The 13,667-nt window shown below is 24.0% G+C and overlaps 1 protein-coding gene across 1 annotated transcript; it reads left to right on the top strand.

The window, feature by feature from the left end:
* Positions 1–1,596: 1,596 nt before the first annotated feature.
* LOC110653152 (chaperone protein dnaJ 20, chloroplastic) lies at positions 1,597–2,652 on the top strand. Its single transcript, XM_021808745.2, has 2 exons — positions 1,597–2,207; positions 2,302–2,652. Exons 1-2 carry the CDS (start codon positions 1,716–1,718, stop codon positions 2,440–2,442), a joined length of 633 nt encoding a protein of 210 aa, XP_021664437.2. The 5' UTR covers positions 1,597–1,715; the 3' UTR covers positions 2,443–2,652.
* The last annotated feature ends 11,015 nt before the right edge of the window (positions 2,653–13,667 follow it).

The raw sequence follows: 13,667 nt of genomic DNA on the forward strand, positions 1-13,667 counted from the left end.
AAAATATATTAATCAATTTATTTATTTATTAACGCATGAGATAAATTTATCATTAATTAAAAATTATATTATTGATAAAATTTTGATAATATAATTATGAAAATATAAAAAATATATATTAAATTATATTATTAAAAAATAATAAATAATCAATGTAACATAGGCAAAACAAAGCATTATTTTAACCCCAAAAAATAAACCTCGACTTCGACGCTGTTAGTGGTGCAGATTTCTCTTATATCTTCTTTATGGTTACCATTTGAGCAAGAGAAAACATCTTCATTTTCCTCTCTTCTTAATCTTCCTTGCAAGAGAAATGTAACTACCATTTGAGGAAAGGAAAACATCTTCATCATCTCGCTCATCTTCGAATTGTACCTTCTTCATCTATTCGTTTCAATATTTATACATGTCTGCCATTTGAATGATATATATATTTCCTGAATAAGGAGCTCAAAAAACTTTTCCAATTGCATCTTTTAATCTATTTTCATCTTCAAGCAATAATATTTTTCTTAAGAATCTATGGAAGAATTTAACATTCATATGGAGCTTTAGTCCAGCTTGATGCAAACCAAGTTATTTGCAGACTTCTCATGCTTTAGATATGAATATTTGGAGAGTAAAAAATTTATAGGTAAATATAATTACGAGTAATTTAATATTAAAGTAGAATAGACTTTAATATCATGTAGAGAAAATAAATTAAATTTCACTCCATCTCAAATAATAAAAAATATTTTTTTTTTATATTTATGGACTTAGTCTAATGTTAAATATATTTTTCATTTTGATAAGGTTTCAGAATTGTGCTCTTCGATCTCCTTTATTGTGACATTTAAAATCTATGATTAGTTGGTAAAGGTTCATATAAACCATTAATTAATTATAATAAAACTTTTCTTTAACAATCAATTAATAATGAGATTTAATTTAATAATACTTAATATTATTTTTAAAATTATGAAATTTTAAATTTAAATATTAATTAAAATTTAAAAAAAATTTAAAAAATAATTATTAACAGCCCCAAAATAAAAAGAAAAGTTCTAATTACCTCTTTGTCTCATCCATCTATTCTAATAATTTGAACTTTGCCTGATCATATAAAACAATTTTAAAAAATGAGTGTGATTGCTTTTTTAAAAAAAGAAAAAAAAAACTTAAAGACCAAATTAAAATTACAAATTAATAATATAATTAAGTTTATAAAACCTTGTAATATTATATTTTTTATATATAATTTAAAAAAAAAACGAACACAAAAGAGATAAATCAATTAGTTAATGCCTTTTTTTTTCAAGTTTTATCATTATCAAATTATAAAAATACCTTAATACTTCTTAAAATAAATTATTATTTTATTTTTAAAATATATCATTATAAACACTTTCATCTATAAAACTTTGTTATTAACAACCCTTTTATCGCCATTAATAACTACTTAAGTCTAATAATTAATGGAAAGAGAAATTATATAATAAAATTAAAATTTAAAACATTTTAATTTATTTTTTAAAATATTAAAATTGAAATATTAATTATAGAAGAAAATTCCCCCCCGCCTCCACGCCCGGCGGGGCCCTTCTCCCCCGAGGCTCCCCTCGTTCCCCCTCGATCCTTTCCTTTAAATATGTGACTTCGAAGCTTCATCTTCTCAATGCAATTCATTCCTTGAAAACAAGTTGCAGAGCATCACAAAAACAGAGAGAAATATGAGCAGCGGAATGGTTTCCACTGGAAGCCAAGCGAGCTTCCACACAATCTCAAAACCCAAACTCTCAACCCAAATACCCTTTCTTAAGCCATCTTCTCATCTTGGATTCAATACCCATTTCCAAAAATCGAGCTTTTCCCTCAGAACTCATTCCAAATCCAACAGAACCAGCCCAATTAGGGCCTCGTCCGCCACCGCTGTTGATAACGTTTATGTCAACACCCAGAGTTTCTACGATTTGTTGGGCACCTCAGAAAGTGGAACGCTCTCAGAGATCAAGAAAGCTTACAAGCAACTAGCCAGGAAATACCATCCTGATGTGTCACCGCCGGGGTGTACAGAGGAGCACACAAAGATGTTTATACAAGTTCAGCAGGCTTATGAGACCTTATCTGATCCCAAAAGCAGAGCTTTGTATGACAGGAATATGGCTGGAGGCCTAGACTTGCACATGATTTTCTCCAATACAAAGCGATCCCGCTCCAACGAGGTATATTTGGTTTCCCTGAAAATCAAGATTTCTGTCACAAGCTACTGTATGGTTTCTTGGTTTCTAATTTAATTTAAAAACTTGTCATGAGCAGGGATTGGATGATGATAGAACTGAGTGGGAACAGAGATGGCAGTCTCAGCTTGCAGAGCTAACAAGGATGAGTAAACATAAAGATATGGAGAGCATGAGTTGGGGAGCTAAAATGCGCAGCCAAAGAAGTTGCAGAAAGTAGAGAGGAATTAATCCCTTCCCTAGACCATGCAAGCTATGGATGAATGCTGTTACCACAGCAATTTCATGTTAATATTTTCCTTCCTTTGTTTGCAACTCTAGGGAATCTTTGCAGTCTTAATTTCCAGCAAACGTATGTGTAACAAGAGTTTTTCGAACGCCGTTTAGGTTGTTCTTGTTGGTACAATTCGAAGCGTACTTCTCCAGTTAATTTTTCTACATTGATTGAACTCAAATTCGAGATCTAAACACTAACACTGTACTAAAGCTTATTGGTTCTCTTAAATTTGAGCAAACAAAACACTGCAGCAATAACTTCTGTTTTGACGTCTAACACAGGCAATTAATAAGAAATTGGATGCATTAATAAGCCAAATTGGCAGAAAGAACATTAATCCATAACCCATACAATGAGCAAATGGAATCCTTTCCAGAGTTCTAGTTGTACTGGTTCAACGCGTTGTGTGAAATTGGGCGGTGGAATTTAGTATCATAGCCACCTTGATTGCTCTGTAGATTCAATCAGAACATTGCACGCTATGGCTTTTGATGAAGGTGTTAGAAATCAAGCAAGAAAGGAGTTTTGTCACGAGTATTGTATCCACATCCAACTTATATTAAGAATTCTGAACTTTGCATGAAAGTTTTTGGCCCTAAACCTATGAGATTTATTACAAAGTGATATTTTTAAAATTTTTATATTCGATCCCAAAGGGTAGAATCTGAAACTTTTGAATTTGCTGATATACATCAAAATCAATTAATAAGTTTTTATCCAGGAGATCTGTACTGATTACTTTTATCGAAATAATATAGTTAGAGAAAAAAATTATGAAGAGATTGTTTTTCAGATTTTGGTTCATGGATCGACATCGGTAAAAAAATATAACAGCGTAATCTTTTGCTAATTTATAAAATAGTATTAGAAATTAAAAAAAAAAAAAATAAGTAAGAAATCACTCTACCTCCTGCACTTTCTTAGACCTCTCATTAGTTATAAGTTGATAAATTATAAATAATGTATTTTTATTTATAATTTTTAATTTATTTTAAATATTTTTTATTTATAAATTAAAATAAATATTTATTTATAATTTTTTATTTATAAATAAATTTGTTGAATTTATAAGATGAATGTCATTGTATATTTAATATTTTATATTAAGTTAAAAAAAATTAATGAGTTAAAAGAAAATGTCATTATGGTATTGAAGATTGGTTGGACTCACGTGTGGGCCAATAGATGATAGCATTTGGTCAAGACAATTGGACAGATGACAGATATCTAACAACCACCTTCACTTACTCACACGGTAAATGGCTATAGATTTCAGGTAAAGGAGGTTTGGTAAATCAATGTTATGGACTGGAGAAAGAAGAAGACAAATACGATGCCGTTGAATAATCAGCAACCTTGGAAAAGTAGTGTGAAGTCTAGACTCCAATTGCAACAACTTTCTCTAGAAACTAAAAAAATATTACTAAAATGAATTTTATACACGCACACATAATCTTTTATTATTATTATTATTATTATTATTATTATTATTGTTTTAACTTCAAATTTTGTCTAAGACTAATTAGGTTTGATGTCCCCTCAGTACTGGAGATTCTCTACATCCTTCTGTGATGTTAATCATGAAATTCTTGGGTGATTGTTGAAGACGAAACAAATTGATTTTGCTTTGAATTCATCATCCAATTTCATTGTCGCGGCTTGTTGGATAAGGAATTCTTTAAACCGTAATATATTTAGTTTTTAATATGTTTTAATTAGAATTTAAATTAAAAATTTTAATTTTTTTGAAAATAATTGAAACATTGTTTGCTTAAATTTTACTAGTCTGAAATTTATTATTATTCATATGAATTTTTTTTATGATGAGATGGAATCTTCATTATTTTATTAGTGAGGGATAATTTAATGTTTTTTATTTTTATGAAAAAAATGAAAATTTATAGTATGACAATTTTAAATTTTATAATTTTATGATAAATTTTATTAAAATAAAAATTATTGTTTTAGAGGAAATATATTTCATTAGTTGAAAATAAAATATAATTTTATTTTTTTATAAGTAAACTTAATATAAATCATTTACATAAAAAATAATTATTATTTTTAATTTAAAAAGTTGTTTTGTGTTGATATATTATTTTTAATTGATTAAAAGCACACTTGATTTGATGACGATTTATAATCACTATTTAATTCTATAATTTTTTTACAAGTCTAATTTAATAACCTTCAAATTTTATTTATTACTAAAAAAAAATTTTGCATATATGTGAAAGTTAATCTAACATTGCAATATATTAATCTTGGCCCTCAATTTTTCTAAAATAAGATATATTGTGATTATAATATATTGACTATAAAATAATAATGTTAATAAAATAATAATAATAATAATAATAGTAATAATGGTAAATTTATGGACTTGAGACATTATTATGCTAAAAATAATACTTTAGATGTTATAATAACAATAACATATTATAAGTGTGTATATCTATTTAAAATACTTATAAATAAAAAAAATTAAAAATAAAGACATAAAAAGAAAGGAAAAAAGACAATAAAAAATTTAAAAAATAAAGCTAAAATGATACATACTTTAAAATTAATCTTCGTAGATCTTTTGTACTCATTTATTTTACCTTGATTTTGATATAGCTAGAGAATTAAATTGATCACTGGTTAAGGTACGTGCTCTTTGGTCTCCCTTACATATTTTGCTTCTTAATCCAATTCTTGTTACAATTCTTAGATCTTATGATTTGTTTTGTAATGAAATTAAAGATAAATTTCTCTTTTGATTGTTTATTACTATATATTAAAAAAAAATACTAAAATTTTTATTGTATATTCACTTATAGATATTTTCATGATTTAAAATTTTAATAAGGTTATTTTGAATTATAAAGCTTTTTTATCTTGAATTCTAATACATTCTGCTTTAATTAGACGACTGAATAATAAGAGTATTTATACTTTAACTCGTGCACCTTTATTGCTATTTTTACATTTTAAGAATAATATTTTTAAATAATTCAATATTTATATTATTTATAAAGAAATAAAAGGGAAAAGAGAAAAAATAACTGTTGACCCCAAAAGCTCAAAGGAGCATAGATTTTGATGATACCAAAACTCAACTAGAATCAAACTAACATTGTTTTAAGTGTTGTGCATCTCAAAGAAAAAGACACAAAGATTTCATGATGGATTCGTACTTATGAAGAAAGGATGACATTCTAAGGATAACACAGGACGAATCAAAGGAGATAAAAGAAGAAAATGTTACCTTTCAAGGCTGCATTGAAAATCAGAATTGAAAGTATATATAGCATAAAAGTTAATTTTATTTTTAGGATTACTTGTGAAAAGAATTGAGGAGTAAAAGTCAGTGATGTTTATTTTCAATCCCTCAAAATATTTTTATTTTAAATATCATTATTGGCCTAAAAAAGTGTTTGACTATGATTTGGTGTAAAGTCTTATAGCTTTGAAAGTTATGCAGAAAAATTTTTCTGGTATGCTAACTGGTTTCCTACTTATTTTAGTATGCTAACTGGTTTGCTATTTTCTCAAGTATGCTAACTGTTTCAACTCTGCACAACATCGCAGAAAACGATAAAATAACGGCTATTTTCTTGAAATTAATATCTGTAACGTTCAAATGAATTCTCCAACGGTAAAAAACATTCCAAAGCTATAAATACACCTACCTTTGGCCATTTTGCACTTAATGAAAGTCCTTCCACTGTTCAAAATCATAAAAACTTTCATTTAAAGACCTCAAAGTGTTTTATTGCTCATCATTGGCTTATTTACTCAACTCTTCTTTATAGATTCTGTTGTATTGAGTGAGAGTGAGTTTTAAACACATTACTATCATTTATGAGAGGTCATTCAAGCACCTATTGAAGCTTGGTTGTGAAAAGTGTTTGAGATAACACTTGGTAGAAGTGTGAAGCTACTTGTAAAAGCTTTGGTGAGAAGATTTGTAAAGAGCTTTTGTCTCTTGCCTTTCAAAGAGAAGAATAGTGAAGTGAAGACTCAAAGTGGGATCTTTGAGAGAGTGGATGTAGGCTAGTCGAAGCCGAACCACTATAAAAATTTCAGTGTTCATTTTCTCAACCCTTGCTCTTTACATTTATGCAATTTAACTTTATGATTGATATGATTTTCTTGATATGAAAGTTGAGGCCATTTCTTTGGTAATCTTGCCGCAATATGAGAAAATCGAGTTGCTTCTTAATCCAATTCTTGTTACAATTCTTAGATCTTATGATTTGTTTTGTAATGAAATTAAAGATAAATTTCTCTTTTGATTGTTTATTACTATATATTAAAAAAAAATACTAAAATTTTTATTGTATATTCACTTATAGATATTTTCATGATTTAAAATTTTAATAAGGTTATTTTGAATTATAAAGCTTTTTTATCTTGAATTCTAATACATTCTGCTTTAATTAGACGACTGAATAATAAGAGTATTTATACTTTAACTCGTGCACCTTTATTGCTATTTTTACATTTTAAGAAGAATATTTTTAAATAATTTAATATTTATATTATTTATAAAGAAATAAAAGGGAAAAGAGAAAAAAATAACTTTATAAAAAAAAATTAATATAATAATTAAAAAAAATGATCCAATCTTCGAGGGAGTGGGGAAATAGGAAGACGAAAGAAAAATTGGATCCAACCTTCTAGGTCATTAAGAAAAACCATTAGCTGACGCCCGTTTTAGGAAAAGTCCAACACTGATTTTGATTGAGATCCAAATCAGCTTTAATTTTAATGACTTTTATGCCCCTTCTAGATTTCCAACTTTTGTCAACTCTTCTCAGTCTCACACCCGGCCCCCCCTCCCCTCTCTGTTCGTGTGCAAATGGTCTCCATTGATTATAATTAATTAAATAATTAATGGTTATATTGAAGTATTGTTTTTTATTTTATTTTAATAATATAATTTAATATATTTTTATATTTTATATTTTTATAATTATATTATAAAATTTTTTTAGTTAAAAAAAAAGTAAAAAACTAAAATACTCACAAAAATCAATATATTCAAAACTGATTCTAATTAATCAAAATATAAACTCAATTAAAATTCATTTTTAACTATTTAAATTTATTCCAAACTAAATTATTACTATTTAAAAAAAATTAAACTCATTTAATTTTATATATTTTAATTGACAATTTATATAAAAATAGCTATATTAATAATTTATATTTTAAAATTTTAATAATTTCATAAAATATTTAAATTTTATTTTATATAAAATAAATTATATAAAAATTTAAAAATATATATTTTATATTTAATTAAATATTTATATAAACGAATTCGGATAACGAATAATCAACATGTGAAATTTAAATTTGACTTGAACCTATCACATATATTATTTTTTAAATTTAAATTCACCCAAACTCAACTATATACAAATCTGTCATATTATAAGTTAATAGAATTAAATACCCATAAAAATTTGAGCTGTTGTCATCCCTATTTGGGTTAGTCACGGGGGTGTGGGTTAAAAATCGAAAAGGAGAGATGAAAAAGGAAGTCATTGATGTGGGTTTTGAGACTTATGGGTCAAGAACTGAGATTTGATAAGTAAATTAAGGTGACTAGCTGTGAAAGGAGGAAGGAGAGATGAAAAATGAGAGGCTTGTGAGTTAGGATAGTAAAATTTATTTTAAATCAATAGCAAAAACTATTTACTTGAGAAAATATTTAATTATTAAAGGAATATTAATTATTTTTCTATTTCTTTTATTTTGGATTTTAACATTGTAGTAAATCATTTAACATATATAATAATTAAATAAATAAATAATTAAACTATTTAAATTATAATAAAATTCTCTTTAATTTTATTAAATTATCCTTATTATTGGTTTAAATTTTATTTTCACGTAAATAAAAACCAACTCTATAAGTTAAATAAAATTTATTTTTAAAAGTTATTTCTTTGGTGGCAAATTATTAGGTACATTAAGTGTATGTACACCTTCACTAATAAAATAGTGAATTTTATCTTTTTATTTTTATTGTAAAATTATTTTTATATGAGTGTATAATGTACTATATTTTTTAATGTACCTAATATATTCTATAATTTGTGTCGTTTGACATGTAAATTTTATGAAAATTTAATTTAATTAATTTTTTTTATTAATTCTCTTATTTGTAATAAAAAAATAATTTTTTATTTAAAAAAATTAAATTTAAAAAATTTAAAATTAATATTATTTATAAAAATTTAATTTAATTTTTTTTTATAAATAATTTATTCCAAATAACATGCCGAGAGAAGATAGAAAGACGAAAGAAAAATTGGATCCAAATTCATAACCATGTGGGTTATGAAGAAAAAGCACCGACTGGGCTGACGTGGCTTTTAGGAAAAATCCAAAACAACTGGTTTCCATCAGGTTTGAACTTTTATGACTTTTATGCCCAAACGCACCGTCCCCATCCCGTGTTTCTTGTCCCCTTCACATTCTCCCAGCAAATATAATATATCATCTCACATCATCAATTTTATAATTTTATTATTATTTAAAATTTTATTATATGTAATTAAAAATATATTTTATAAAATAAATAGAGTCTGCGTTTAAAACATTAATTTATAAAATTTTAAAAATAATAAAGAAAATATATAAAAAGTATTGTTAATATTTATTATTATTATTTTTTATTTTTAAATAAAACACACACACATAAAATTTAAATATATAATTCGATATCTTAATAAAATCATTACAATTTTATCAACACTTTTTTTTTTTATAAACCCCATGCATATACACTTTATAATTAATATAAGATACCGAAGAATCAAGATCTGAATACGTCCATATAAATTCGGACCTCAATCATAGCATCGCACACTAATCACTTTTATCAACTTTCTTTATAAATAATCTTTGATTAAATTATATTTTCATATAAAAATTAATTAATTAATTAATATATTAATAAAATTATATAAAAATTAAATCTTGTAAATTATATATATATAAAAAAAATTAAAGAGCAAAGATAAGAGCAACTACTTCCATATTTTAAGCTATAAAATCCAGCTCTGGATTTATCCTGATTAGGCCTAAAAAACTTATACACTATTTTTATAAAGAGAAGTTAATTTAAACATAAATAAAAAAGATTGGGGATGTCAGACTTAAAATAGATAATATTAAGAAAAAATTAAAGGTAAAAATGAGCTCCCATAATTTTTAATAATTTGTTTATTTATTTATTTCAATGAAGACGGTGCTCATTCCCGAGGTAACTAGTTATTATAAAAATCAAATTAGAGGACAATATTTTCTTTTTTCGCTTTAAAAAATGGGAAGGGGAAAGACAATTGTCCTACATTTCAACGGAGAAGAAGAATGAGCGAACAGATGGTGATAGATCAGTTGACTTGGCCACGTGGCTTAATCATGCCCACGGAAATTTCGTAAGTCGAGCTCCATCCTCCATCAATAATCACTATTTTATTTGCTAGGTGCTCAAATTGTCTTTTACCCCTTCCACCCCGGATTCTCGAGAGAACAACTCCTTTTGGTATGAAAATATAAAAATAAAAAAATTATTATTTAATTTTTATATTTTAATAAAATTAATTATTTAATTTATATATTTTAAATCTACTAAATTATTTAATTTTTCTATCAAAATTTTCATTAGTTAAAAGTTTTAATTTCGGTTAAATAATTATTTATTTTATCTATTTAATGAAATTAATAATTTCCTAATACATCTTAAAAAATACATTAATTAGTATATATAAATTAATTATATAAATTTTTTAGTTCCTCTTATTATTTTTTAATTTAATTTATATTTTTTTTTAAAAGATAAGAATTAATTAATTAAATTCACTAAAATAAAAGTATTAAATAATAATTTAACATGTATTAATTAATAAAAAATTTGATAAATAAATAATTTAATAAAAGTAAAATATAAAAATTAAATAGTATATTTTTAAAAATATATAAATTAAATAATTAATTTTATTAAAATACATAAATTAAATAATAAATTTTAAAATAAAATAAAATATAAAATATTTTATATTATTCTTTTATGAATTTTTCTCCTATCTAAAGCGTCTGCAATAATCCCATATTTCATATGGATTACCGCAATGAAGCAAATGAAAAGCTTGAGTTTATCTGAAAATGCAGATTTTGTTTATTAATATATATATATATATATATATATATATCATCGTATTTATGCATGTCTTTCAGAATTTAAATAAATAAACATCAATATAAAAGAGAAAATACTGCAAAATATTAAACAAATTAGTCATTTTGCTCATGAGAATTATTTTTTATTTTATTTTAATAATAATCTAATATTATTTTTTTATATATTTTATAATTTTAAAATTATTTAAAACTTTATTAATATTAAAAATTTTAATTAATTATATTAAATACAAATTAAATTTTATTAAAATTTTAAACATTAATATCATTGGCCTGTCATTGAACAATGCGAGACAGGAATTAAAAATATGTATTTCCATATAATTCTACTTTTATTATCTTATTGTTAGGTAAATATATTTTTTAATCAAATAACAATAATTATTGAAATAAAATTATTAATTAAATATTATTTAATAATAATAATTAAATTTATAATTAAAAAGATAAATTCAAACTCAATTAAGCTCTTATCTAATAAACTACTTTTATTTTTTCAAAAAAATTTAAATATTTTACTTTTAAATATTTTAGTTTTTTTACAGAAAATATTTTACTTTTAAATATATATGTTTACGATTAAGAAAAAACTAAAAATTCCATTCTATTTTCTTGTGAATTAATTAATTATTTTTTACTAAACTTACATATGTAATTATTAATACACAAGTAAACTATGCATAATAAATTATGAATTTAACATAAGTTATAGTCCTTATCATATATATAATGTACTCATATTATACCTATTCCCTTTCTATAGGTACTCTCTGATTGTGTTCTTTTACAACGACTATCAATATCTGACACTTCATCACATGAGCTGTACCTCTCTTGAACCTATCCGAGTTTCCACTGATAAAATAACCTAGATCCATCCTATTTGATAAGATTTTTAAAAAATTTTAATATTAATAATTTAAATAAATATACTATTTAATGCTTTTTAATAATAAAATTACAAAGATATTTTTATTAATAAATTTTAAATAAATATTATATAATTTATAAATTACTTTTTTTTTTATTAATTCAGTTATAAGTGAATATTCTATTAGCTTGAGAAGTGGGGCAATGTACCTGGAAGCAATCGTCACAGCAGACGACGGTGAAGCGGTTAGTCAAGAAGAAAGGTCTTGAAGATCTAGAACAAAAGAGATGAGGATATGTGGGATCCACCTGGATCCACACAATCCTCCCCATCTTAACAGTCATGTCCCACTTGGATGGATACATACGCGCAATGCCATCAATGTAACCATAAAGGCTTACGTTGCATTACTTCACAATGATTTGGTTCGAAAAGTCTAAAAATAAATTTAAAAAAAAAATTAATTAACTGAATTCTTTTTAATTAATTTTCATGCCTAAAATATAATTTTTTTAAAATTTATTTTTTTAACTAAAAAATAAATTATTTTAAAAATTAGAATTTCATTCATTTAATAAATTTTTTAGTAAATATTCAAGGCAACTTTATTTAAATTATATTTATTTATAAATAAAATTAAAATATAAAAATAAAAAAAAATTATTTATAATTATTTATTATTTTTAAAATTAAAGAATTTTATTTAAAAAATAATGAAATTAAATTCTTATAAAATTATAATTTCTAATCAAAGGGATAAACTTTAAAATTTTGAGATTAACTATAACTATCATGGAATGTAGAGAACAAGTGATATAAATAATGATTGCAATAATTATTTTTTATTTTTAATAATTTAATTTTTTTCTATAAATTGTAAAAATAATAAATTTTTGAAAGAATAATATTTAAAAAAATTTTGTCATCCAAAATATAAAAAAGATTAATTACTACTTAAATTTTTTTAATAAAATTTTTTTTAATAAAAAATTTTAATTATTTATATTTATATTTTTTTCCTAACAAAAAAATTAGGCTGTACTTACTTTATAATTTTTATAAATAAATTGTAATAATATTTGCTTTCACATGTGCAAGTGGATGCCAACTGGAAATTGACGTGTTTATTTAAAAATACTTTTATTTTATGCCTTTGTCTATTGCCCCCATCTAGAAGGTCAAAACGTCAACTTCTATTTTAATTCCTATATTTTTTAGATGATTAAGTTAAATTTATAATTTTTATAATATTAAATATGAATTAATATTTATATATTATTGTTATAATATTTATTTTATTAATTTAATAATATTTAAATTTGAGATGAAAAGTATATTTATTCCATTTTTTAATTATTAAAATATTTAAATAATCAATAAATTTAAAAGTTTTTATTAAATTTAGTAAGAACAGACTAAATTAATGTTTAAGATCGCCAAGTTATCGTATCCCGTGATCCGTCAGATTAGCCAAATCCGATGCGCAACTCAGTCTGTCGTGGCCGCCAGCAGAACCATTAGTTGCAAATATAAAGAAATGCGTATTCTCATAACGCGTTGATATCAACTTTTGTCAAAATCAAGCCAAATATAATATAAATTATTTAATTTCTAAAGAAAAACCAACCAAAACCATAGTATCATGAAAGTTGACTAACATAATTGCTCTTCAAATTATATTAAACCACTAAAATTACATCCATCTCAAAACAAAACAAAATGCAATAAAAAAATTAATATTAAATTAAGGATAATTAAGTTTATTTAAGTAATTTAATCTAATTTGATTAAGCGACTAAGAGAATATTACTCAATTAGTAAGTATAAATTTCAGCCTGAAGGTGTTTCTAAAAAAAATAACCTGAAAATATTAAAAGAAAAAAATTTAATTTAATGTAATTTAATCAAGAAAACAGGGGGTAGAATAAATATTATCATGTAGAAGACTTGTTTCTGGTTTTTCTAGCTGGTTTCAATTTGGAACTTTCAGTGACCAGGGCACGTTGAATTTTCTTGTTCTGTGTGTGAGCTCGAGACTCAAAGTGCCAACTTGTATCTCAATCAGAATCGGATCTCCTTCCCTCTCTCTCTATAT

The sequence above is a fragment of the Hevea brasiliensis genome, chromosome 7 (genome assembly GCF_030052815.1).
Source record: "Hevea brasiliensis isolate MT/VB/25A 57/8 chromosome 7, ASM3005281v1, whole genome shotgun sequence".
NCBI lineage: Eukaryota > Viridiplantae > Streptophyta > Magnoliopsida > Malpighiales > Euphorbiaceae > Hevea > Hevea brasiliensis.